The sequence below is a fragment of the Alternaria alternata genome (assembly GCF_001642055.1).
Source record: "Alternaria alternata strain SRC1lrK2f unplaced genomic scaffold CC77scaffold_32, whole genome shotgun sequence".
NCBI classification, from domain to species: Eukaryota; Fungi; Ascomycota; class Dothideomycetes; order Pleosporales; family Pleosporaceae; genus Alternaria; species Alternaria alternata.
Genome location: NW_017306221.1, coordinates 169,248 through 191,625, shown reverse-complemented (window position 1 = coordinate 191,625; position 22,378 = coordinate 169,248). Strand labels below are relative to the sequence as shown.

The window sequence follows — 22,378 nt, the reverse complement described above, 5'->3', positions numbered from 1 at the left end:
TACAGAAGATTCATCAAGAGGCATAAGCCGAGCTTTCCCTCCATCTATCCCCTCAGGCTACCTTTCCTGTACTTGTCGTCCTTCAAAGGCACCGGAGGTCGTTCGTCGGCGTAGTCTTGAGACGGCATGGCGGAGTCCTTTCGCGCATGTCTTGGGTCGTAGACCGCGCTCGAAAGTATCGGCTCTGGCTTGTAGGTCGCGCTGGTCAGGGTGGCCTCTGGGTTGTAGGTAGCGCTGGATAGCGTCGGTTCTGGGGTATATGTTGCGCTGGATAGTATCGGCTCAGGGGTTGGTTGGGGCGAGTATGTGGTTGCGGGCAGCGGACTATATGTAGCCGCAGGTAATGTATACATGAATTCGTCAATTGCGTCGTCGATGTCGTCGAGAAGGTTTTGTTGGTCCGATTGCGACGTCTCCGATGTCGATTTGCGATCAAAGGGGTGCTTCGGGTCAAAGGGGAAAGTGAATGAGATAGGTCGCTCTTCGGGTGTATAAGAGATCCTGGGTGCGTGCTCTGGGGCGTTCCAATCTTGTGGTGGTGCCGGAGTTGTTGGACTAAGCGGTAGTAGAGATATCATTCGCTCGGAGTTCATGCGCTCGAAGTGTTGGTCCGACGAACTGCCAGGATACAATGATGCTGATCGCTCACGTCGTTGCGAGAACCCGCCGTCGTATGTTGTCGCTGGCAGCAGAAAAGAGGTTGCCTCGGGAGCGGAGGACGAGACCTCCTTCTCTTCACGTACAAACGTGAATGATGTTGGCCGATCTTTCTTGTTGAAGGGGCTGTCATTGGGATCGTTGAGTGTCGAGGAAGAAGAGAAGCCAGGAGATAGCACTGGGTCGCTTTGACTTCTTGTATGGGATACGAAGCGAGGCGAGGGAACCTGGAGGTATGTTGGAGAAGGCTGGTAGTCGTAGTCTGGTGGTGGTGCGATGAAGATGTCTCCATGACCCATTCGTTCACCGGGAGCAACATTCCGGAGTGCTTGTAGTCTCTCATTCGCAAAGTTTGACTCCAGGATATGCGCCTTCTCCACTAGCTTATCAACAAGCTTTCCGTGTGAGTCCTTGAACGTCCTCTTGACAAAGCTCATTAGAAGTGCTGAGCAAGTCATCTTAACGTCTTCCCGAATGTACAGTCCGTGTCTTGGTGTCTTGAGTCCAGGCTCAGCTGGAGGCTTTGGCTCGCCAGGTAATCTTCCTCCTACAGTCCACTTCCCTTGGATATCTAGACCGAGTGGCGCGTACACGTGTGTGTTAAGACCCTCGGCTGTGTCGGTGAAACAAGCGTGGTATGATACAGAACCTGTAGCTAGGCCGCCCGGTAGATATGAGACCTTGTCTAGATGATGTTAGCACTGCACTCAGGGGTTGTGAATGCACAATACTCACCCTTGATGGTATACCACATAGCCCAGTACTCGTCTGTTGGCGCATAGCTTGGTGGCCTGCATTTGAACCGTTCCACGACCAGTGGGTTCAGGTCGATCATGGCGAGATGATCGCGGTACATATCAAGCACACTCTTCCTTGTGATGCCAGCCGGCAACGGCGTAATAGTGGTGAAGACAGCAGTCTTCGGCATGATCGCAACCTCTGGTGAAGTGACTCGTGTAGGTAGATCTTCTCTGGATTGATGTTTCAAGGAATCGCCTGTGGATGCGATCAATGTTTAACGCGCGCGTGAAGCTGGAGAAGTGGGAAGAAAGAATGTTTGGATGGCAAAGCAGCGAGAGAAGATGTACTTGTTTCGCAGGCCATAAGAGGAAGATCCAGCCATGAGTGCTGACACGCATCGCACACGTATCAGGCGTGCGCTCGAGCGTAGCTTCGAAAAGCCCCTGCATCCAGATTCGCGGAAGGTTTGGGAACGACAGCACCCCGCCAAGCACCCCGCCAACAAGTCGAGAACGGCAACATTGCCGTTCTGGTCATGCCATTGAAATTGCTTCCCTTGCCATGGTTGCTATATTCAGTCGGATAGCGTCTGGCCGATTTGTTTCTATGCGGGTCTCCGGGAGACAGAGTACGCTCATACTGGCATCGTCGTAGAAAACGCGTTGCCGAGAACCGAGAAATGCGAGTAGAATGCTGTCAGATGGTGTCAGCCGAGATGGAAATGCACATGTTCTGTGACGAGCATCAGTGGCGTGGTGTTGCAGGTGTCAAGATCCTGGAGCAGATCCGCCGCAAGTATGTTAGACGCTAGCGTCCGCGCTAGGACGAATGTAGCAGTGTCAACGAACTATTGGACCCAAGAATGCATCATTCTTCACGGGCACAAGCCTGAACTACCACGAAGGAATTCTCGACGAGAGAAAGTTTGTACCGCTGGCTTCTCTCTTGCTCAATAGATACGAAAGGTATTGGCGCAATCATGTCGAACATCGCGGCCGAAGTCTGCCGTTCCAGGCATTTCACGTCTCTGTTGTGTTTCAGAACAGCTTCATCAGGCATACAACGCATCTTATAAGGCACCTCCAAAATCTCTTCCTCGGCAGCACTGCAACGTAGCCAAGCGTTTCGAAACAGGCCTAGAATTTGCGATTGACCATGCGAGATCGGAAGTCGACATCCTAGATCCTTATAATCAAGGCATGACATACGGGTTTTGACAAATGGACGGTTAATGACATTTGCCTGAACCCTGGAAAGGCAACCAGAGGCTATCTCACAGCTGCCGAGACACAACATCTTGAATGCCGATGTTCTGCCTGCCGTTATCGGTAAGATGTCTGTTCTTGGTTGTCTCTGGACGAACAGGGGCGATCGGAAAACCAGCAAGAGATAGGCTTGACTGTACCATTTACTAGTAAAAGCTGATTCGATCATATCGCTGAACCTGCTGTAATTGAAACGAGCATCTGCAGAAACAATCGCCAACAGCACAACCCAAGTTTTTTTTTATCTTCGGTAGTTCTTATCCCAGAGTACCCAGGTTATCTTTCCAAACGACTGGTCGCGGCATATCACAAAGCCTACGGGCTGCTGTACACGTCTTAGCGTTCAAAAGAAGAAGAAGTTGCATTATGACTAAACCATTGCTCAAACCAAAGCAGGATATCTAACACCGCGCGCCGCAATCATACCTGATGATCGCTATTCATATACTGTCGTACTAAGCCCTCAATCGATATATACCGTCATGACAAACGCCTCCGACATGCCCCCTCTCTCTATACACCCTGGTGCATATCTACCTCTTTATTCTTTGGCGCCTTGTTTCCAAAGCTCATACTACCATTCCTCCCCTTGACAACGCTGATAGCGCCAAAGACGAAAGTAACAGCCCATGCCAGCCACGAAAGTGCACTGATAGCTGTACTTGCGCGGGCTACGTCACATACCTGAGTATCCCACGTCAGTGAACGGTCCATGCATTCGGTACGTACCGAAAAAAAAAGACAAAAAGAAAGAAAATGTGTATAAGAATGAACAAACTTACCATGCCAAAGCATATCCTCCCACTCAAAAACACAGCCAACGCGACGAACCCACTAAACCAAAACAACATTGTCAAACCTTCCAGTCCAAGTAGCGCCCACTTCACACTCGCTTTGTCCCTTAAACTCTCGAACTTTGGTACGAGTTGGAGGAGGAGTAAGGGGACGAGGGAGAGGAGAGACCAGGAGGGCGCGAAGATGAGGTAGTTTATTTCACTGGGGGAGGATTGGCGCCAGTGTGTTGACCACCATGATGATACTGAGAGAGGGAAGTCAGATGGATGTAAGGTGGCGGGAAAAGAAAAAGGGGAAAGGACGTACCATATGCCATCAATCCGAGGACGACGACGGATAGGACGAATTGCACAGCGCGCACGGGGAGGACCCAGTTGATTGCCATTTTTGCTGTGTTGTACGGTTCTTGTCTTTCCCAATATACTCTTTCTGCTTATCTGACTTTTCTCCCTGGCGTCCGATGATGGGAGCGAGGTGTGCGATATGGAGAAAGCGTGGTCCAATGTTGTCTAGCAATCACAGTTGCGCTCTGTATATCCCTTCGTCCTCGTAGCGTTTCGTCTCGAAAGGGGAAAATAATTGCGACAACCAGGTCTCTTTGGCGTATATTCGTGAAATAATGGTCAAAAAATGAGCGTCAAGAAATGGAACCCAGGAGCCAAGGAAGAAAAGAAGGAAGGAACTGAGGACACGAAAGGGAAGAAGTCCAAGGTGGGAAAAAAAGGGAAGAAACACAATCAAACTCGAAGTAAAGAAGGCACAACACTCATCAAACCATGCCAGGCATCCATCTATTTTCAATTATAACGCCTCAGTACAACGTAAGTAGCAATGCCACCATCTGTTCGCCCAAATAAAGCCATGCAAAGAAATCCTCTCTTTGACACTTTGCTCGCCGCACAATGCGCAATCAACGGAACCACCAGCTCCCAGCCGCGACACGACTGTTAAATTGGCCTAAACTTTATGCGGAACAGCAACTCGAGATCCTGAGTGGTTGCCAGACCACGTTTCGGATTCGCAAAGTGGATGCGGGTAGCGAATCTGCGACGTTTTATGCGACGACCCTGGTTCCCGTGATCGCGGGGATGTCTCATCGCCATCATTGCCATCACATCACTGGTTTGACAGAAAAAAGCCGACACCTGCTTGGGTAGAGTCTAGCGCAGGTGTCGGTTTTTTCCTGTCAACTCGGTAATATGGCCTTGCAATCCTGTAATTACTTTCACCCTGGCTGGGAACGCATAGTCGCTCGCGTACAGAGAACTACAAAGCTGCATCGGCATTTGAAATGATTGCATCGTTTATACACTGGGTAAGAACATGGGCAACCGCGGGGTATTGCTGCTTGGATACCAAGAACAGGCAGGGGACGGCGCAGTAAAACAGTTCAGTACCAAGTATATATCACTCCATTACTCCATTAACTCTTCAACTATATCCTCCATCGCAATAATATCGTACACACTGTCGCTTTACTCCCTAGAGTCTGGAAATAGGTCATGAGAAAATGACGTCTCTCGCATGCTCATTCATCTCCCAACCACCTCACCCGCAAACCCAGCGCTTCATCGTACGAACTTTTGACGAACAATCAGAATGAGCATTCCAGCATCACTAGACCGTTCTGACAAAACTTCTCAGAGTTCTTCGCCGAAAGGTAAAGAGTGGGTATCAGGAAGGGAAAGAATCTATGTGTACATCGAAAAAAAAAGCAGTAAAACAAAAGGCAAATGAAGGGAAAGTATAAGGGAATTTTGCAAGGACACAGGCCTTGTGACGGCAGGTAGTGTCCTCCATCTCATAGACCGTGACCATGACACTCCAAGTAAGTGCAATTAAGACCTGTCCATCAGTCGTCAAAGCAACGAGGTCAGAATCAAGGCATTCTCAGCTCATGACCAACCATCGTCGCTATCCGGAAAAGGTATGGCCAGCTAGCCAGGTCATCTCAATCTTTCAACCACGGGGGCTGAAAGGAGCAGCAGCCCTGGTCATCTCATTGCACTTGTTGACGAGCTGAGAGATAGCCCTCAAAAGCGGGCTACCTGGCGTACTCTCGTTGAGCTGAATATAAGCAGCAGTAAGACGCTGAATGACAACATCCATGATCTTGGGAATAATATCACGGATCTCGGCGTCCTGTAAAAGTTCATCAGTATCTGGAGCAACAACATGACGATTGGGGGGCAGTAGACTTACATTAGGATTAACACTCTGGAAGACAGCATTAAGCCAGACAAGGCGCTCGGTAAGGTTACGGTTCAGCGACTCAGACACCACTGCACCAGTAGACAAGGCTAGCAGCGGGGAAACCTGGCGGAGGTAGGCGGGGTCGCAGCGGACAAAGACAGTGTCGAAAAGTGCGGCGCTGCGGGGGGATTGCAGCCACTGCATGGTACCTTGTTCGTAGTTGCCTTCGGATATGAGACGCGTAATGGACTCAATCTCAAGCTCCTCTTCCGTCTTCTGACGGGGTGGGGAGCGCGTGGCAGCGGCGGATGAAGCTTCTCCTCCACGTTGAGGCGCAGGGACTTGGCGTGCTTCGAGGAGCTTAGCAACCTGGGACTGGAGTTCGGTCTGGGTGGCGGCCATGGTCTGGATGGTCTCTAGGCATGTGTGCACGGTTTCAGTCAGCGCGGCGATCTTGGCGGCGTCTTCACGGCGCTGAGCATGAGCTTGTCGGAGCTCCGCGCCAATCTGTCGCTCGATGATGTTTGTCAAGTTCGATATGGCCGGGTTGACAACCGTGGCAACGGAAGCAGCGATCATGGGCTCGAAGTTTCCGCTGATCTTCTTGGCGACCTGGTCAGAGAGTGACTGGAACACTTGGGGTTGCTTGAAGGCACGAGCGACTGCATCAGGAACTTCCTTGGACAACTGCTGCGCCAAAACGGATTTGAGGTTGGTGCTCAGACCCTGTTCAAGAGTGGCAGTAGTCTTTGCTAATACCTGAGGGAGTACGACGTTGCTAATGTTATCTTCAACCATCTTCCCAATCACGCCTTCAACATTCTCGTTGAGCGTGCTAGACACCATGCGTAGAACAGCCTGCTGGTTGGCGGCGTTTGTTGCGTTCAAGACGCGCTTGTCTTCGTCAAAGCGCTTGTACATGACGTCTAGCTCACGAGAGAAGCCCTTGGAGATCTCAGCCTGTACGATTTCCTCAAGCTTCTTGGTATCAAACTCTGCAGAAGCTGCAGAGGCGGGTGCAGCGTTTGGCTGCTGAAAGTGCTTGTTGATGAGCTGCTTGGCCCACTCGGGCGCTTCGGTGGTGTCGATAGGCTTAGACTTGGCGCTCTCCTGCACGACAGGCGCCTCAGGTGGTGCCGGAGACTTGGATTGCGGGGTTGCCTGAGCAGCTTGCGCATATGACGGGGGCATGGCCGGGGGCGCACGGGTAGAAGCAGTAGTAGAAGCCACGGCGGATGGTGCTGCTGAGACTTGAGAAGCTGTCTCAGTGGCGGCAGAGCGCTTCTTCTTCTTCTTTTCAGACTTCTCACCACCATTGATGATAGCTGCACGAGCTGCATCCTGCTTACTCTCGACCTTTGCAAGGGTAGATGCACGCATAGCAGCTTCGGGATTGACGGATGGCTTCGAGACGTTGCTGTTCTCCCTCTTCAGAGGCTCTCGAGCAGCAGATCGATCAGACACCGACTTGGGTGCAGTGTTGTCGCCAGCAGTAGAGGATTCGTCTGTGACAGGCTGCGGTGGCTTGAGCTGCGAGATGGTAATCACACCCTCCTCCTCAGCCTCCTTGGGGTGCATGGGCTCACCCTCCTTCTTCCAGCCAAGGTCGCTTCGGCGGATGCGCAAGACACAGACACCCTTGGAATGCATGACGTACAATTCGAAGAGAGCAGCATTGTCAGGGTCATCGACATCAGAAGGTCCAGCGGGCTCGTTTAGCATGTGTAGGCTCCTGATCTGCCCCTTGGAAGCGAAAGAATACTCCGTGATGCTAGTCATGATAGCAGTAGCGTTGACTGGAGGCAAAGGGTTCTGGCCCCTGTCGCCCTTGTTGGCCAAACGGGAGATGTAGGCAGCCTGGCTCAGGGCAGGGAGGTTGTACCTCGGGCAAGAGACATGGACGAAGAAGATCGAGTTTCTAGTGGGATGGGCGACAGCCATGATACCAGTCCGGGGATGGAACGATACGCTGCAGATGGCGTCCGATTCGTTCTCGTGGGGTAGGTGAATCTCTTGTACAGCCTTGTTGAGACCAAGATCCCAGAGCTGGAATGCATGGTTCTGCTTCATACCGACCATGACATATCGCAGCGCAATACCCTTAGTATACGGCTTGTCTTTGTCAAAGAAGAACACCGAAGTGGGCCATGACTTGGCATTGGGTGTAGTAGTGTGGAACTCTAGCAGGGTCTCGGAGACCTCGACCTGGCGGGGCGGGCTACGAGGGTTGCCCAGGTCAGGCTCGGTGAGAGCGCGGATGTCCCAAAAGCGCATGCGGCCAGCTTTGTCGAGTGACACGATGATCGTATCGTCTTCGCTGAAAGTGAAGTCTTTGCCAGCCTTGCCAGTGAGGATCTTGAGAGAGCGCTCCTTGAGGTACTTCTCGGTGTGGCAGATGCGGCTCTTACTACGAGCATATTCGGCGGCAACCTTGGGGAAGACGATGTGAATGGACTTGCCCCTACCGACAGCAAAGAACTCTGGGTGGCGCGAAGATGGCTTCGCGCGAGTCTTTAGCTGGCCTCCAGATGTGTTATCATCTTGAGATGGCGATGGGGGAAGCATCAAACCCTGAGAGTCGAGGTTCTCGCCAAACTGATCTTCACGAGCAGGGTCGAGAGAAGTCCAGAAGACGGTGCCATTGACGCCGATTCCAAGGATGCTTTCGAGGGGTTCTTGGGAATCGCCTGCCGAAGTGCAAAGGGCGATGTTGAAGATGCGTTCTTGGTGATTCTCGAAGACCTGGCGGTAGTGACCGTTCTCCTGGCGGATAATACGGAAACCACCCTTCTTGACGAGCGCGTAGACGATGAAATTTCTACCAGCAGAAACAAGGGAGCGGTCAATCTGGTCGAAGTCCTTCTTCAGGCGAGCAATGTCCATGAAGAGCTCGTTGGCGAAGTAGAGACGGCGGGGCGGCATCTGGTTGACCTGAATCGAGGCAAAGGCGCGCATAGGGAACCTGTAGACTATTACCGTCTGGTCCTCTCCCTTGGCGAGACTCTCCTCAGCTTCAGCGGTCTCCCAGTCTTCGGCAACATTATCTTGTGCAATCTCAGTGGCGACCTCCTTCAAAGCAGCTGCAATAGGCTTGGGCATGCTAGCCTCAATCTCCTTGGCTGTGCTTGGGTCGGCAAACTCGTCCTTGATCTCGGTTGCAATCTCAGTCATAGTCTCCTGGACTTGTGCAACTTCCTCGGGCATGGGGAGAGCAGCCTCAGCTTCGGCTTCGGCGAGCGCATCCTCGATCTGCTGGCCGACGTGCTCGCCCAATTCGCTCACGGCCTCAGCCACAGTTTCGTGTGTTTGGGCGGGAGCGTCGTCGTGGGGAGCAGGTGAAGAAGGCTCGGGTGCGTTTTTCTTGAGGATCTCCATCTTCGGGGGAGGAGGCTTGGAGCCTTGCTGGGTGGGGGTACGATTGCGGGGACTGGCAGCTTCGAGCGTGTCGAAGGGATTGACGTAGGTGAATTTGGGAGCGAGGGGAGCTGCATCGGCAAGCCCCGGTGTATGTACAGCGGGGTCGGAAGATACACGCTCTTGCTCAGCGTCTGCGAGGTCCTGCGCGAGGTCGTCCACAACCGTCTCAGGCTTGTGGGATGCGACTGGCGGAGAACGCACAGCGGAGGCAGCCCGAGATGAGCGCACGCTGCCGCTAGACTGGGCTGGCTTGGGGTGGTTCAGCAGGCGCAGAAGAAGATCCTGCGGGTTCTGCTGAGGCGACGACTGCGCTGGGGCGGGAGCGCCCTGGGAAGGCGTCCTGGTACCCATGACACTTGCCAGGTTCAGGTCAGGCGCCTGCGACTGCTGCGAGACGCGTCTGGACTGCCCGGAACCGCCCTGCGAATTGAAGCGGAGAAGGTTGAGAAGGTTTGTGGACTGCTGTTGCGGCGTCTGCTGCGACACGTGCTCGGGCGCGGGCGTGTTGGCCATGGATGAGTTGGGCGACATGATGGCAGACTGGTGGTGCGGCTGCGGGCCACCTGGCTGGGGGGAGAAGAGAGGCGAGGAGACAGAGGGCTGTTGATAACCCTGTTGCTGCTGCTGGTTGTTGCCGGACGCGCCACCGTTGAGGCGGGCAAACAGCTCCTGCAGGTCCGCCATGATGAGGGAGGCTAGGGCAGATCTGCGTCAGCGTTAGTGAAGTGAGAGACGCGATTTCACCGCTGCCGTCGATGGCACAGTGACGCCATGGGCGACGTACTTTACTCAGACCCAAAATTCAAGTGCGTGGCCGAAGCCCAGGTGGTGAAAGCGCGAAGCTGTAGTAGGCGAACAGAAATTATCACGAAGAGAAGAGCTGACGAGCAGACTGGAAATGAGGGCGACGGGCTGCGGTGATGCGCAGATGTCAATTGGCGATGCAAGAGGAAGGGCGACAGCTCGACATGATATCAGTTGGCGTCGGGAACAAGCTAGGCTAGCGCGGTTGGCAGTGGAGAATCGCTGACACCCACACATCATGACTTGACCCATGGCCATGTCGCCACGTCTATCACCTCAACAAGACAACATGAGCTGTTCAGATGCCATGACTTGCATGCAATCTATCTTTCCGCACTGCTCGTGTCCTCGTCAGATTGGACTGATTTCTCACTATTTGTGCCGGAAGAAGGTTACTAGTTATAGAGAGTCTCGAGTCGGTGTTGCGCTGCAAGTTCGAACGCCAACCAATACTCTAAAGTACCCATGTACATGAACATCATGCCAAAATCTTACCCCACGGATAGGTTATTATAAAGGCATGACCGCAAGTCTCCAGGGCGGTTTTCCATGCTCTACTTACCTGTCGCTTGGGTCCTTAAACCCAAGCGGCCGCATCAGTGAGTACCCGTACAGAGTACTGACCACATATCGACAATCAACCAAACAAAGTTTTCCGTTCTTGAACTTGCCCCTTCGCCTGAGCTCAGCCAACGTGTAACAGATTATGTCAACACTGGGTTCCACGGCGTCTGGACCGTGATTTCCGACAACACCTCCTTTTACCATTGCGATCGAATCTGGATCCATCAAATGGGGACCGCTTTTGTCGAGGACAACGGCGGGAAGAATCATGTATTTCCAGACCTGCGCGAATGTGAAGGGCAGGTTGTAGGTCTCCCAAATTTCATTACCTTTCCCAGCTTCGGCGTGCTCCACCTTCTTATAAACGGCTCGAAAGTGGAGCCCGAACAGCGAGGGCATAAATCCCAAGCCAAACTTGGTGCCCTTAATTCGGAACACTATGTGTTTGTGTGGGAGTTCTGATGGGAGAATGGCGTTATAGGACTGAGTAATGAACTCCGCATGCGAAACCGAAATACCGGAAGCAATCGAAACCATGTAGTTCTGTACTCTGTGGATATAGTCGATGGCTAGCTATTCCATGGGGGAGGGAAGCTCGCGAGTGATGTCTCCAGATACTGAGGACATGTATTCCTGAAGCTCAACTCGACGCACGTCTAATACATCTTGTAGGATTGTAGCGAATGACAAAACGTTCGAGGGCTCGAAATGAGCAATCAACGCAAAGAACAACGCTGACGGACTAAGGCCGTAGTCCACGAGCCTACTCTCCATCCCCATGCAATCCGAAGCCATCGACAACAGCGCAAAGACCCGATCAAGACGATTGGAGCACTCAGAATTGGCATATCTGTGTAACAATTGTTCCAGTGTCTCACGTTCCCCGTTTCTGTTGGTAGTCCTGTGCAAATATATCCTGGAAATGTAGTCGTCGTAACCATAAACCTCGTCTATGGTTAATATACTTGCGAACCAGAAAAAGGATTCCGTCGCGTGAGACCTAGATCCGCAGTAAATGGTGATGTCCTGGGCGAGGATGAGTTCTTGCTTGATCCAGGCGCGGCGCCAGTACGGTCGTTTGTTCAGGAAGACTACAGCACGTTTCCCTGTCTCCTCAATTCTCTTCTTTTCGTCTCCCTCGGCGGTCCCTAAGCGCTCTAAGTAGTCGAAGTATGCATCACTATCATCCGCCGCTGGACCCAGCCAGGCCAGGACGCATTTCGCGTTTCGATAAATATCACCCATCATGGCAACTTGATGGTTTCGCTCTGAAGTCACTCCTTGGTTGATGCAAATAGCATCAATCCAGATTGTAACCGCTTCATCACTCCTTCGGATGGCATTGAGCGCGTGCATAAGGCTGGGCTGAACATGATATGGTTTTCCATTCAAACGAATCCAGCGCTGTTCTGTCGCACTACCCCAGGTGTATGACAGCGCATTGTAGCAGTCAGTCTGAGCGGAAATGGTTTCGTGGGTGAGCTCGCAGTGTATTGGAGTGTCCCCGACGCCAGAGAGGAGCCTGCAAAGACGGAAAGAGTCATGAGAATGATCGAGAGGTTCGTAGCGGAAGAAGGGTTGCACCTTGAAGCCCATGATGGCATAGAAAGTGTGTACGGATTGAACAAAAGATTGATATCTGACTTTGAGCTCACAAGGCTGGCTTTCAAGTGATGCCTGGCACCACAGCCACAGCCACAACCACAGCCACAAAATTGAAACCTCGTTCACTAAAACAATAGTCATGTTACACAGATACCCCACTCCATGCTTGACGTGACCTTGTAAATCAACGCTCATCTCTCAAGAAGGATAAAAATAATAATAAAAAAAACTATTGTACAAACAGAAGATGCTTTGTCGAAGCCGACTCATCTACCTAGGGCAATCACCAAAACCCGACTGGCATCCCAACGCCTTCATACAGTACAACAAACTCGACCCACAGGTTCCGGATCGACTGCAGCAGTTACCAAACGCCGAACCTTTGCACGTCGACTTGCTGCTCGCGCCACACCTACGATCTGTGCTAACCTTCAGCTTGGCTGCCGATGACGTAGCCGCTGGGGCGGAGGAAGTGCGTGTGCTGCTGCTTGTTCCCGCGCGAGTGCTGGTCGAGGTAGAAGTAGTGACAGGACGGGTGGATGTGCTGAGGCTAGTGGGGCGTGTTGTTGAGCTCGTCGCCGCAGTAGAGGGAGCGGCGGAGGAAAGTACAGGTGCCGCACTCGACACCGCGGGGGCAGAAGACGAACCAGAGCCGGGGCATTTGCCAAACAGAGGGTTGCATCCCGTTCCACAGTGGTCAGCACTGGTGCCGCACCATCCATACTGCGAACAACACTCTCCCTCCGCGAATCCAGCGCAGGTGAAGCCCTTGGCCGCGCCACAGGATCCGTCACTTGAGACTACGAGGCCGCTGGGCGCAGAAGTGGGAGCTGATGCAGATGAAGATGTGCGAGTACCCGTAGATGCAGCGGCAGATCCAGAGGACGGGGCACCTAAGCGGTGGATGTACGGAGTCAGATTATCATCTCACATACAGTTTCCAAGAGACAGTACTAACCTGAAGAAGCAGAGGCAGAGTTGCCGCACTTGCCAAACCCAGCCTGGCAGCCAGTTCCACAGTGGCCGTCCGTGTTACCGCAGTATCCGTATTGGGAGCAGCATTCGCCTTGGGCGAAACCTTTGTTGTCGGTGTCAGTCGAGGCATTCCTGTCACCATCATTTGCGGTTCTTACCAAGACAGGTTAAGCCAGATGTACCTCCGCAAGTGCTATCTGTGGAGACAGCCGTGGGAGTGGCAGCAGATCCACTGGATGTAGCACTGCCGGCACCAGATGATGTTGCTGTCGATCCAGGTGCTGAGAAGGAAGACGAGGACGCTACACGGCCGGTCGCAGCACTTCGGTACCAGTTTGCTTCTGGTTCACCGAGACACTCACCTAGAGTGACTAGCTTGTAGCCCTTTGCCTGCATCGTTTGAATCATATAGCCAGTCAGGTTCTGGGCTGTCTGCTGGTGAATGTCATGGGCGATGGCTTGGAAAGCGTCGACTTGGGGGTTGCTGGGGTTGATAGCGTTGAACACCCTGTCTTTGGCGTTTTGGATCTTGTCCGGGGTGACGTTGTTGTAGTCGTCGGTGTCCAAGTCGAAGTACGAGACAACGTATCCTAGATCCGCGAGATCTTGCTGACAGCCTGATGCGGCCGTGCAAGAGGAGTAAGGTGGGCGCATGTAGGTGGGGAATTTACCCATGATGTTGGCAAATGCCATCTAAGATCTCGACTTAGTATCACGCTTTGGAATGCTTCGGCTGGGCCGTCATACCTCGTTCCTAACCATTTGATCGTAGCGTTGTTCCTTGGTGATCGCACTGAGATCTTGATGCGACCAAGTATGACTTGCCACTTGATGTCCTTCGGCAATCATACGCTGGATGGTAGCAGACCATGGCAGGCTCGCATCGTCAATCGCGCCCTTGCCAATATTGATTCCAGTGATGAAGAAAGTCGCCTTTGCATTAGCAGCCTTGAACTGATCCAATACACCTTCAGTGTAGACATAAGGACCATCATCGTACGTGATGGCAATCGTGTTCGGCTGAGTGCAGTCGTAGATACCCTCTCCACCATAGGGTTGGTTGCCAAGCTTAGGACGAGCAATGTTACGAGTGCTTCCTCCAGCTGGAACCCGATTGGCATCGCAGGCTGGGCCATATTGGAACTGGCAGTCTGGTGCCTGGCAATAATCATCTGGACAAAATCAGCATCTTTCTTTCGAGGCAGTTGTACGCGAACGACTTACTTCCTTGACCACAGTAACCTGCTACAGAGCAACAATATCCCTCAGCACAGCTAGCACCGCCATTGCTCGGTCCGCATCGACCATCAGCACCACCTTGACGAGCTGTCAAACGATGCTCGGGTCCTGCGACGTGCGCATGTGCCGCATGTCCACTCAGAATGTTCCTGGCCCTGAGTTTTCCAGCATCCCTCCGTCCCAAGCCAACGATCTTCGGGACAGGGAAGTCGCTGTGAGCAGCCACAAGAGGTGCGATCAGGCCCGCAGCACAAAGTCCGGAGAAACGCATTATGATAATTCAGTATGAACGAGTGTGTGAAACGAGTGTATGATCAAAAAAGGTTGATCGACCAAAATTAAGTCTGATATCGGTAAAGACGACGACTGCAAACGAGTGAACAGACCGCCCTTTTCACCGCACAAAATGGAAAAAGATAGACCAAGAAGAAGAAACGAAAGGCATGGGTGCTAAGGCATATAAGAGGCGACGACTAATCGCATGCCCAGACATTGGAAAACAATCAGAGAGACGCCCACTGTGCTTGGCCATGGCCGGGTCAGCCGCCGCGCGTGTCAGAGTTGGTCGAGGCTGACACTGAGACTGAGATACAGGAGGCAGCCGGCTAGCGTAGAGTTAGCAATGTATGGCATCCTTGGGAATTGCGGTGTAAGCGCTTGAGCAGTTCATCGCAGCGAGGTTCTTAATAGAGTTCCCAAAGATACTTGCGCGCATTCAGACATCTTCATGTTCTTTTGTTGTCGAAATCCGAACAGAACCTCCGCTAGCAACTCACGTCGTGACGAAGAAGCATCTTCTTAAGCTCGGTGGCTTTGTGGCGGTCATCAGCCAAGACACGCCCCTGGATCGTTTCCAAATCGGGTGTGTAGATCTGCATTAGCGCCCGAGATTCGCGTAGAAAGATCCGTGGTCCTAAGTTTGGGGTCCGGTCCAGATTCCGACCCTTTTTACTCCAGACTCTTTAAATAGCCCAGCGAGCTGGCAGAACGCACTCAGGTATGCGGCTCCGCACTTGAAGCTATATCCTTCGTTGGATTACACGATACATGGGATATCGCGGCCGGCTTTATCACCGCTTCGACTATTGGCGCTGTCATAGATGCGGCGATAAAGCTGACAGGTGCGGTGTAATATGTTCTTGGCATGTTGCAGCCGGTAAAGACTTCGGCGCCGCTGTCTCGAGACCCGAACGTTGGGCTCAAGTGTACTGATGTATGGGAACCCACGGTTTACCACCTAGAGCATGCCATTCGAATTGTTTTTCACGGGATCCGCGGAAGCACGAAACATAGCGGCATCAGGCGCCGGGATCCATGGTTCGTTGGGTCGAAGTCTGTCGTGTTGTACAAACGGTCATCAAGGTCGGGACAGATGTTGCGCAAGGTGCGTCACTTCCGCAGTCGTAATGTCATTGCGCAATCACAGACGCAGTGGCCGAGTGTGCCGCGAGGTAGTCGCATCTTGGGGAAATGAAATCATCTCTTTCTTTCGCCTTGGATTATTGATCAACATCATTCCTCTCGCTACGGTTCAGGACTTCCGTTGCACCAGATCAGATGGCACGAACAAGGACACCAGAGGACCTCGCGTACTCACATCTGCGAGAACTCCAGTCTACGAAATGCATATTAGCAGCGATTACATAAGTAACTTTGTATACGAGGATCTTGAGCCTGCATGTACTTCTTCATGTTTAATCGTCGTTTGTACCAAGAACCCAACGGTCTTGTCTACCAGGACACGGTTATCAAGCCTTCCTGTCAACTGCAGGGACAGGGAAAGAAGGGTGGCGCTGTGTTCTTTCGACAATCTTCCAGCTTTCTCTTTATAAAAAGGTCCGGCGGCTCATAGTATTGTTGAGGTAGATGACTTATATATCAATCATTAGCGTTATGCTACTACTGCCCTCGTTGACTTGGAGGCAGTTGGTAGTTTCAAGGTCACCTTGCAAACGAATTTCGTATTGACTGCTTGCTGTTCATTTAACTCGTACACTGCTTGTTAGAGTACATCTGTATTAGTCGAAGATGCAGTTCATTAAAGACATAGTATCTTCGCAGCCGAGTTACTGCAGCGACTGTTATTGCGATCGATACTCTAGGCTGTTGTAGATTAGTGGTGGGCTGGACAGCAAAAGACATAAAAGGAGATGAAGCAGGTGGAATGCGTTGTCTAATTCTGGTGATGGAACGAAGACGCAGCATACCTAAGATGGTTGATCCTGACGACTTGTAAAGGTACAGTAGGCAGACTACCAGGTAATACATTATGTTGTATTCTATGGAGACTTGAACTAGTCTAACTGTGGATAGCCTATCATATATGCCGTGTATCTCGAGGATATTAGTAATGATGGACGAGCGATTGGAGCTACCTTTGGAGGTCGAGAATTGGAACAGCTGGTGATACAAGAAACACACTTGGGCAGTTCATTGCTTGTGGCTCAGCAGCGCGACAGTAGTTATGGTGCTAAATCGGTAGGTTGTATACTGATACTCGCTCGCTACCCTTTGGGAATAGCAGCGTTCCGTGCGGTAGATGTTTCTAGCGGCATTATTATCCAGAAACACACTTTTGCTCAAAAGATATCTTTTCGGTTTATGTAAAATTTCCCGGCTGGTTTCGAGGAAGAGTACTTGGGAGTGTGCATAGTATACATCTGATGCATTTTGTTAAGTCAGTATTCTCTGCCTCTAACGAGCTCTCTAGTATCTGTTGAGTTTCTGGGTGGTGTACGCTACAAAAACGATGTGAACGGAGCTGCAAAAAGTTCGCAACTGAACCATAACGCAGAGCAGCACAACACAACGATAACCCCAACGTCAATGCCGGCAAAAAGATGGACTTGCAGGGAATCGAACCCTGGACCACTCCCAAGCTGATCCTGTGCGTTGTAACGCTCAGGAACTGATGCTAAGGGAGTATTATACCACTAAACCACAAGCCCGATTTTTGATGGAGTTTCGGCAGCTTGGTTATCTCATAATCTCGATTTTGTCAGAGATTTCGACAATCTTCACCGCAAACAGCGTTCTCGTGCGTCCTTAGGCTGGACTAAACTGACTTTTAGTGTGGAGAACAGCATTGTTCCAGACCATCAACCACCTGTCCGAGGTTTCAGGGTCTCCTGCATGATCACTAACATGCCTTTGTAAGCTCCTTCTGAGAGCAATGCTTCATGCATATGTCTACCTAACCTATGAGAATGCTTGGTATACTGACGTACAAGAATCGCTTCTGTGACGCCATCTCATCTGGATCTTGAGTCGGCATCGCCCACAGTACCAGATCTCTCGATCTAACTCATGCCACCTGTTCATGCCCAGACATAGAAAATTACATGCAGCCACGTGTGCGATCGTTCGGTTGCGCACTCCTTCCACGCCAGGTTAGCTGCAGATGTTAGTCGGAGATCAGGGCTGCATGAGGCCTGTCAAGCGACAATTCCCCTTCCAATGACGTCTCTGCATACCATTCAAAGTACTCCCAATCACACATGGATCCAAAGCTCACCACACCGTAACCACGGCGTGAGGGGCAGAATGTTCCGGACCCTCAGTGTACACACACCCCATAGCAAACTCGTCCCTTACTATCCTACAGAGCGACCCACACTTTGGAAGGAATCAACGGTGAAGCTAGACCGTATTTCGCTTAGACTAGCGCAAGCACAACCCCCGAACTGAAAATATCAGTTTGTGCCCCTCGCTCTCTCTCCAACGATTTCAAACCCCTCAGCTTCCGATATATCAATCAATTGGTGGTGTGCGACTTCGAGCGACTCTTTGCATACCTGTTCAGAAGACAACAATCTTCTAACGTCACTCCCTTGGACATTTGATACTTCGGTAAGAGCGAACTCATGGTGTTTGCGCTTATATCATGTCTAACATAACCAGGTCTCTTCCCCAAAACTCTACCAAAATGGACTCTTACCAAGCACCTGCTGCTGGCGCCGGTGGCCGTGGCTGCTACAACTGTGAGTTGATACCATGCCTACCATGCCGCGACATTTCACTAACAAGACTTAGGCGGAGACTCGTCTCACCGCGCTGCCGAGTGCCCCACCAAGGGTACCCCAACTTGCTACAACTGTGGTGAGAAGGGCCACGTTAGCCGTGAATGCACTTCTCCCCAGGCTGAGAAGACGTGCTACCGCTGCGGTGGCACCGGCCACATCTCGCGCGAGTGCACCAAGGACGGCGGTGCCCAGATGGGTGGCCGTGGCGGCGGCAGCCAAGAGTGCTACAAGTGTGGTCAGGTCGGTCACATTGCCCGCAACTGCTCCCAGGGTGGCGGCTACGGCGGTGCTGCTGGTGGATACGGTGGCGGCCGTGGAGGCTACGGTGGCGGTGCCGGTGGCTACGGAGGCGCTCGCCAGACCACCTGCTACTCGTGCGGTGGTTTCGGTCACATGAGCCGTGACTGCACCCAGGGCCAGAAGTGCTACAACTGTGAGTATATATTCCACACACACCTAGTAGGATGACGACTAACCCTTTCAGGCGGTGAGGTCGGCCATCTGTCGCGCGACTGCCCCCAGGAGACTTCATCTGAGCGTGTGTGCTACCGCTGCAAGCAGCCCGGCCACGTCCAGAGCGCCTGCCCCAACTAGGGTGTTCCAGATGCCGTCGATGTTTTGATCTGGAACGAGTTTCGATGCACCGAAGCGCTTCGTTGTAAAGCGATGTCGGTCCTTGCGCCCACGATGTGACGAATCATCGACATGATTACGATTTCTTTTCTTGTATATTTTCATTCAGCGGCTCGCTGCCGTTTTTCGACGCTTCACGAAAAGCACATCGTCGCCCGGGCATGATTGGACGGCCTTTTCCATTTTTTGGCTAGTGTGTTAACTGTCAAAGAGAGTTGGTTATCGGAAAAGTCTTGATCCAGGAAGAGCGTTTGGTGGGAGATACAATGTGGGTGGATGGGAGAGCGGATGCTTGATGCGAGCAATGAATGAAGCAGTTGCGTGGTCTGGACGGAGGACTGTGACTGCAGGAGAGCGAGGTGTTCTCAATTGGCGGATGACTGGCCTTGGGGTTTGCAAGTAGCAACTCGGGGCTGGCTGAGGTTGAATGAAGAAACCGGAAAAGTCCCCACGATTGGGTGGGCTCCTCAACTTTATACTGCGCCGTTTTCATGCACCGTGATGGACGTGCGCTAAACTAGTTTGTGTAGGCATGTGGGATGGTCCCATCATGTGCCATGCAGTACTCATGAGTGGTGATGATGCTGCTGCCACGGTTGCAGAAGGTAAAGCCCTTTGCACAAGGTAAAGCTCTGGATGAGTGAAGAGGAACGAATTTGAATTGAGTGCTACATCTCTAATACAAGTTATGTGTGATGGCTCTCGGGGAATTCGAGGGGAAGCGCCAAGACGCTGTGCCTGCTTCCCGCGCGTTCGTTTACCGTTTACATCCCGCCTGAACCCAAACAACTTATCGACAACGCCCTTGCGATTCGACCGCGACAAAACCGACGCGTCACCCACAACAACGCGCGCATACACTCGTTGCGAACGACAACTGCAGATATGGCGCCGACCAAGAAACGCGAAGCGCGCGAAAACAATTACTACAACGTTGGTGTGCAGGGAAGGTAGGCTGGATTCGTCCTGTTCAAAGTCGAGGCGTCGCGTAAACAGTAGTTAACATTGCGCAGGAAAACTGGCATCACACTCGAAGACAAAGGCATATACGACGAACATGGCCTCGAACCAGTCTCCGGCATCTTCTCGTCACCAGAGCGGTCCCCACCAAAGCGCGGAGAAGATGCGACAGGATCAGGGTCAATGGAAATACAAAACAGTTCCATGCCCGACCTCATGACATCCCACCAAATCCTGCGGAACAGCCGAACAAACCTCCCTCCGCCCCGATCGCGATCGCCCAAGAAGACAAACCTCGGTTCCTCGCCGCGAAGACAATCGTCCATGGCGTTGCGCAGCTCACTTCCCCCATCTAGCCCTGTGCGCGACTCTTCCCAACCGATTGCGCGACGCCTCGACTTTGAACAGGACGAATCCAGCCTACAGGAAACACCAGCGCTGAGCGGGTCTGGCGCGAGGCGTGGAGCGAAGCGATCCGACGTGTACGATATACCCGAAGACGAATCGCCGGCGCCAGACCCGAGTGCGGTTTTTGAAGAAAGCATACAGGAAGAGATTGCGAGCCAGTCGGCCGCACTGCCCGAGGAGAGTTTTATCGGACAAATAGGAGACGACAGCATGACGGACGACGAGCCAGTTGAGGAACAGGAGATTAACGAGGTTCAACAAGACTCTGAGGTTGTGTCAGAACCTCCGAAGGACAAGGCCAAGAGGGGCAGGAAACGGAAGAGCGATGTTGCGCAAGATTCAGAGGGGGAGCAGGAAGCAACAGAGCAGCCACGCAAACGGGGTCGCCCTACGAAAGAAGCTTCGGAATCACAGAAGAGCAAGAAGATTGCGCCTACACCAGCGACCGAGCGCCGACGGTCGCAGCGTGTGTCTGATATCAGCGAAATGGAGGCACCCATCGATGATTCTGTAGACCAATCTGAGCAGGTTGAGGAGCAAATTCAGGAGCCACTTATTGCACCGAAACGACGGGGGCGGCCACCCAAAGTACAACCAGATACTGAACAAGAAGAAAGCATCGTCGATGCGCCAGTTGAAGACCCAGTGGATCAATCCGAACAGATTGACGAAGTGCCTGCACCGAAAAAGCGAGGACGACCAGCCAAAGTACAACCAAATGGCGACAGAGCGTCAGCATCAGCATTGGCCAAACCAGCTAAGAGCGGCGCCCTAGCAGAGAAGTCTGATTCAGAATTTGCAAGACCTGAGAAACCCCGGGGTAGACCACCAAAAGCCAGTGCAGACTCCAGTAAATCAGCTCCAAAACCAAAGGAAAAGTCAAAAGAGAAGACTCCACAGGCGGAGAGCGAAGAAGCCGGCAAGCTAGTAGACGTCTACGGCAACCCTCTCAGTAAAAAAGACATCGATCAAATGTCTGCAACATCAGGCGGTTCGCGCTTCGGCCGCGGTCGTCACCTCTCCGTCTTCCGCGAAATGGATCCAGATAACGTTGCGAGAGTGGGTCGGACAGGTCGACACCGCGTGGCGCCCATTGATTTCTGGAAGAACGATCATATTAGTTATGAGCCGGACGGGAGTATGAGTAGTATCGTTAAGAGCCAGGCTGTTGAGGAGGAGAGGAGGGTGGGGAGGAAGGCGTATAAGACCAAAGGCAAGAAGAAAGTGACTGTAGAAGAAGAGGAGATCGAACTCGATCCCTGGGAGGAAGAAGGCACACTCGTTGGCAATTTTAGAGGATTCGATCCTGTTGGTGAGGTTGCGAGTGGTGAGATTGTCGAGGATGGTATGTTGACTTGTCTTTTCCTTTCCTATCTACGGCCTTTACATCCTCCTCCTAATTTACTAACTATATGTGCTTACAGCAATCGCGTGGACACAAAACGGTGTCCAACCCCGCGACGTAGGCGATGGCGGCTTCAAATACGCAAAAATTGGGTCCGTCGGCAACTTCTTCAACTGGGGGCTCATTGAACTGGGACCCGATCAGATGAAGCGGACCAAGAACTCAAGGTACATGCATATGATTTTCAATGTGCAGAGCGGGACGGTGGAGGTGAGAATGCATGAGAACGAATTTGTGGTGCATAAGATGGGGGTTTGGCAGGTGCCTAGAGGTATGTTTTGCGCTTTCTTTGTCTTTGCTTGTCTTCTTTAAAGTGTTTGGATGGCGATGAGATGAATGTCTCATTGCCGGTCTTTTTACGCGCACTCACTGCACTCCCTTTGCTTACATTCCCCTTTCTCCTCACTCTCTTTGTCCCCTCCAGTCTTTGTACGACAGCCGTTGCATTATGCTTGACGCCAGACGGTTACCAGTCGGGTGTTCGCATACTTGTATCCCCATCCCACCTCTCCTGCATCACAACTTCCGCATTGCGCTGTGTACTCCTGCGTTGGAACGTCGCACAACCTGAGGGCCAGGGCGAGGAACCAGGGCAAGCGAGTCTCACAGGCAACATCTGGAAGCGAACCCGATTCGCGTCACCCGCATATGACTTGCAGCATGTTGTGTAACACTTGACGCCCTGCGGCTTATGT

The 22,378-nt window shown here is 52.2% G+C and overlaps 8 protein-coding genes and 1 non-coding gene across 9 annotated transcripts; 2 read left to right on the top strand and 7 right to left on the bottom strand.

The window, feature by feature from the left end:
• Nucleotides 1-44: 44 nt before the first annotated feature.
• CC77DRAFT_1099988 (hypothetical protein) lies at nt 45-1,585 on the bottom strand (the record flags this gene model as incomplete). The annotated part of the gene is made up of 2 exons (XM_018530038.1): nt 45-1,342; nt 1,393-1,585. 2 exons carry the CDS (start codon nt 1,583-1,585, stop codon nt 45-47), a joined length of 1,491 nt encoding a protein of 496 aa, XP_018379859.1.
• A 1,502-nt stretch (nt 1,586-3,087) lies between these two features.
• Nucleotides 3,088-3,843, bottom strand: CC77DRAFT_975329 (hypothetical protein; the record flags this gene model as incomplete). Its single annotated transcript, XM_018535919.1, has 3 exons — nt 3,088-3,347; nt 3,446-3,702; nt 3,765-3,843. The coding sequence occupies 3 exons, from the start codon at nt 3,841-3,843 to the stop codon at nt 3,177-3,179; spliced, it is 507 nt and encodes a 168-aa protein (XP_018379858.1). The 3' UTR covers nt 3,088-3,176.
• A 1,347-nt stretch (nt 3,844-5,190) lies between these two features.
• On the bottom strand, nt 5,191-10,009 carry CC77DRAFT_566224 (hypothetical protein). Its single transcript, XM_018532224.1, has 3 exons — nt 9,853-10,009; nt 5,661-9,774; nt 5,191-5,600 (listed from the first exon to the last, which is right to left on the bottom strand). The coding sequence occupies exons 2-3, from the start codon at nt 9,750-9,752 to the stop codon at nt 5,418-5,420; spliced, it is 4,275 nt and encodes a 1,424-aa protein (XP_018379857.1). The 5' UTR covers nt 9,753-9,774; nt 9,853-10,009; the 3' UTR covers nt 5,191-5,417.
• A 369-nt stretch (nt 10,010-10,378) lies between these two features.
• On the bottom strand, nt 10,379-11,243 carry CC77DRAFT_1025841 (hypothetical protein). Its single transcript, XM_018526148.1, has one exon. It carries the CDS (start codon nt 10,971-10,973, stop codon nt 10,431-10,433), a length of 543 nt encoding a protein of 180 aa, XP_018379856.1. The 5' UTR covers nt 10,974-11,243; the 3' UTR covers nt 10,379-10,430.
• Nucleotides 11,010-12,032, bottom strand: CC77DRAFT_948751 (HET-domain-containing protein; the record flags this gene model as incomplete). The annotated part of the gene is made up of 1 exon (XM_018535215.1): nt 11,010-12,032. The coding sequence occupies one exon, from the start codon at nt 12,030-12,032 to the stop codon at nt 11,010-11,012; it is 1,023 nt and encodes a 340-aa protein (XP_018379855.1).
• Nucleotides 12,033-13,157: 1,125 nt separating this feature from the next.
• CC77DRAFT_1035652 (chitin binding protein) lies at nt 13,158-14,526 on the bottom strand (the record flags this gene model as incomplete). Its single annotated transcript, XM_018526949.1, has 3 exons — nt 13,158-13,709; nt 13,764-14,188; nt 14,241-14,526. The coding sequence occupies 3 exons, from the start codon at nt 14,524-14,526 to the stop codon at nt 13,158-13,160; spliced, it is 1,263 nt and encodes a 420-aa protein (XP_018379854.1).
• Nucleotides 14,527-17,096: 2,570 nt separating this feature from the next.
• On the bottom strand, nt 17,097-17,203 carry CC77DRAFT_t100. Its single transcript has one exon. It is a non-coding gene; the product is annotated as a tRNA-Ala (tRNA).
• Nucleotides 17,204-17,990: 787 nt separating this feature from the next.
• CC77DRAFT_1025837 (hypothetical protein) lies at nt 17,991-18,893 on the top strand. Its single transcript, XM_018526147.1, is given in 3 exon segments — nt 17,991-18,707; nt 18,747-18,750; nt 18,762-18,893. The coding sequence occupies 3 exon segments, from the start codon at nt 18,470-18,472 to the stop codon at nt 18,766-18,768; spliced, it is 249 nt and encodes an 82-aa protein (XP_018379853.1). The 5' UTR covers nt 17,991-18,469; the 3' UTR covers nt 18,769-18,893.
• Nucleotides 18,894-19,302: 409 nt separating this feature from the next.
• CC77DRAFT_565886 (hypothetical protein) lies at nt 19,303-22,196 on the top strand. Its single transcript, XM_018532222.1, has 3 exons — nt 19,303-19,860; nt 19,924-21,623; nt 21,703-22,196. The coding sequence occupies exons 1-3, from the start codon at nt 19,796-19,798 to the stop codon at nt 21,993-21,995; spliced, it is 2,058 nt and encodes a 685-aa protein (XP_018379852.1). The 5' UTR covers nt 19,303-19,795; the 3' UTR covers nt 21,996-22,196.
• The last annotated feature ends 182 nt before the right edge of the window (nt 22,197-22,378 follow it).

What these genes read in the sequence shown, in the direction of transcription:
- CC77DRAFT_1025841 (XM_018526148.1), bottom strand. Translation starts at nt 10,973, where the DNA reads ATGGTTTCGATTGCTTCCGGTATTTCGGTTTCGCATGCGGAGTTCATT.
- CC77DRAFT_566224 (XM_018532224.1), bottom strand. Translation starts at nt 9,752, where the DNA reads ATGGCGGACCTGCAGGAGCTGTTTGCCCGCCTCAACGGTGGCGCGTCC. An exon ending in TCCAGAGTGTTAATCCTAAT is followed by an intron (nt 5,601 to 5,660) that starts GTAAGTCTACTG and finishes GAACTTTTACAG; the next exon opens with GACGCCGAGATCCGTGATAT.
- CC77DRAFT_565886 (XM_018532222.1), top strand. Translation starts at nt 19,796, where the DNA reads ATGGCGCCGACCAAGAAACGCGAAGCGCGCGAAAACAATTACTACAAC. An exon ending in AACGTTGGTGTGCAGGGAAG is followed by an intron (nt 19,861 to 19,923) that starts GTAGGCTGGATT and finishes AACATTGCGCAG; the next exon opens with GAAAACTGGCATCACACTCG. An exon ending in TGGTGAGATTGTCGAGGATG is followed by an intron (nt 21,624 to 21,702) that starts GTATGTTGACTT and finishes ATGTGCTTACAG; the next exon opens with CAATCGCGTGGACACAAAAC.
- CC77DRAFT_1025837 (XM_018526147.1), top strand. Translation starts at nt 18,470, where the DNA reads ATGGGTGGCCGTGGCGGCGGCAGCCAAGAGTGCTACAAGTGTGGTCAG.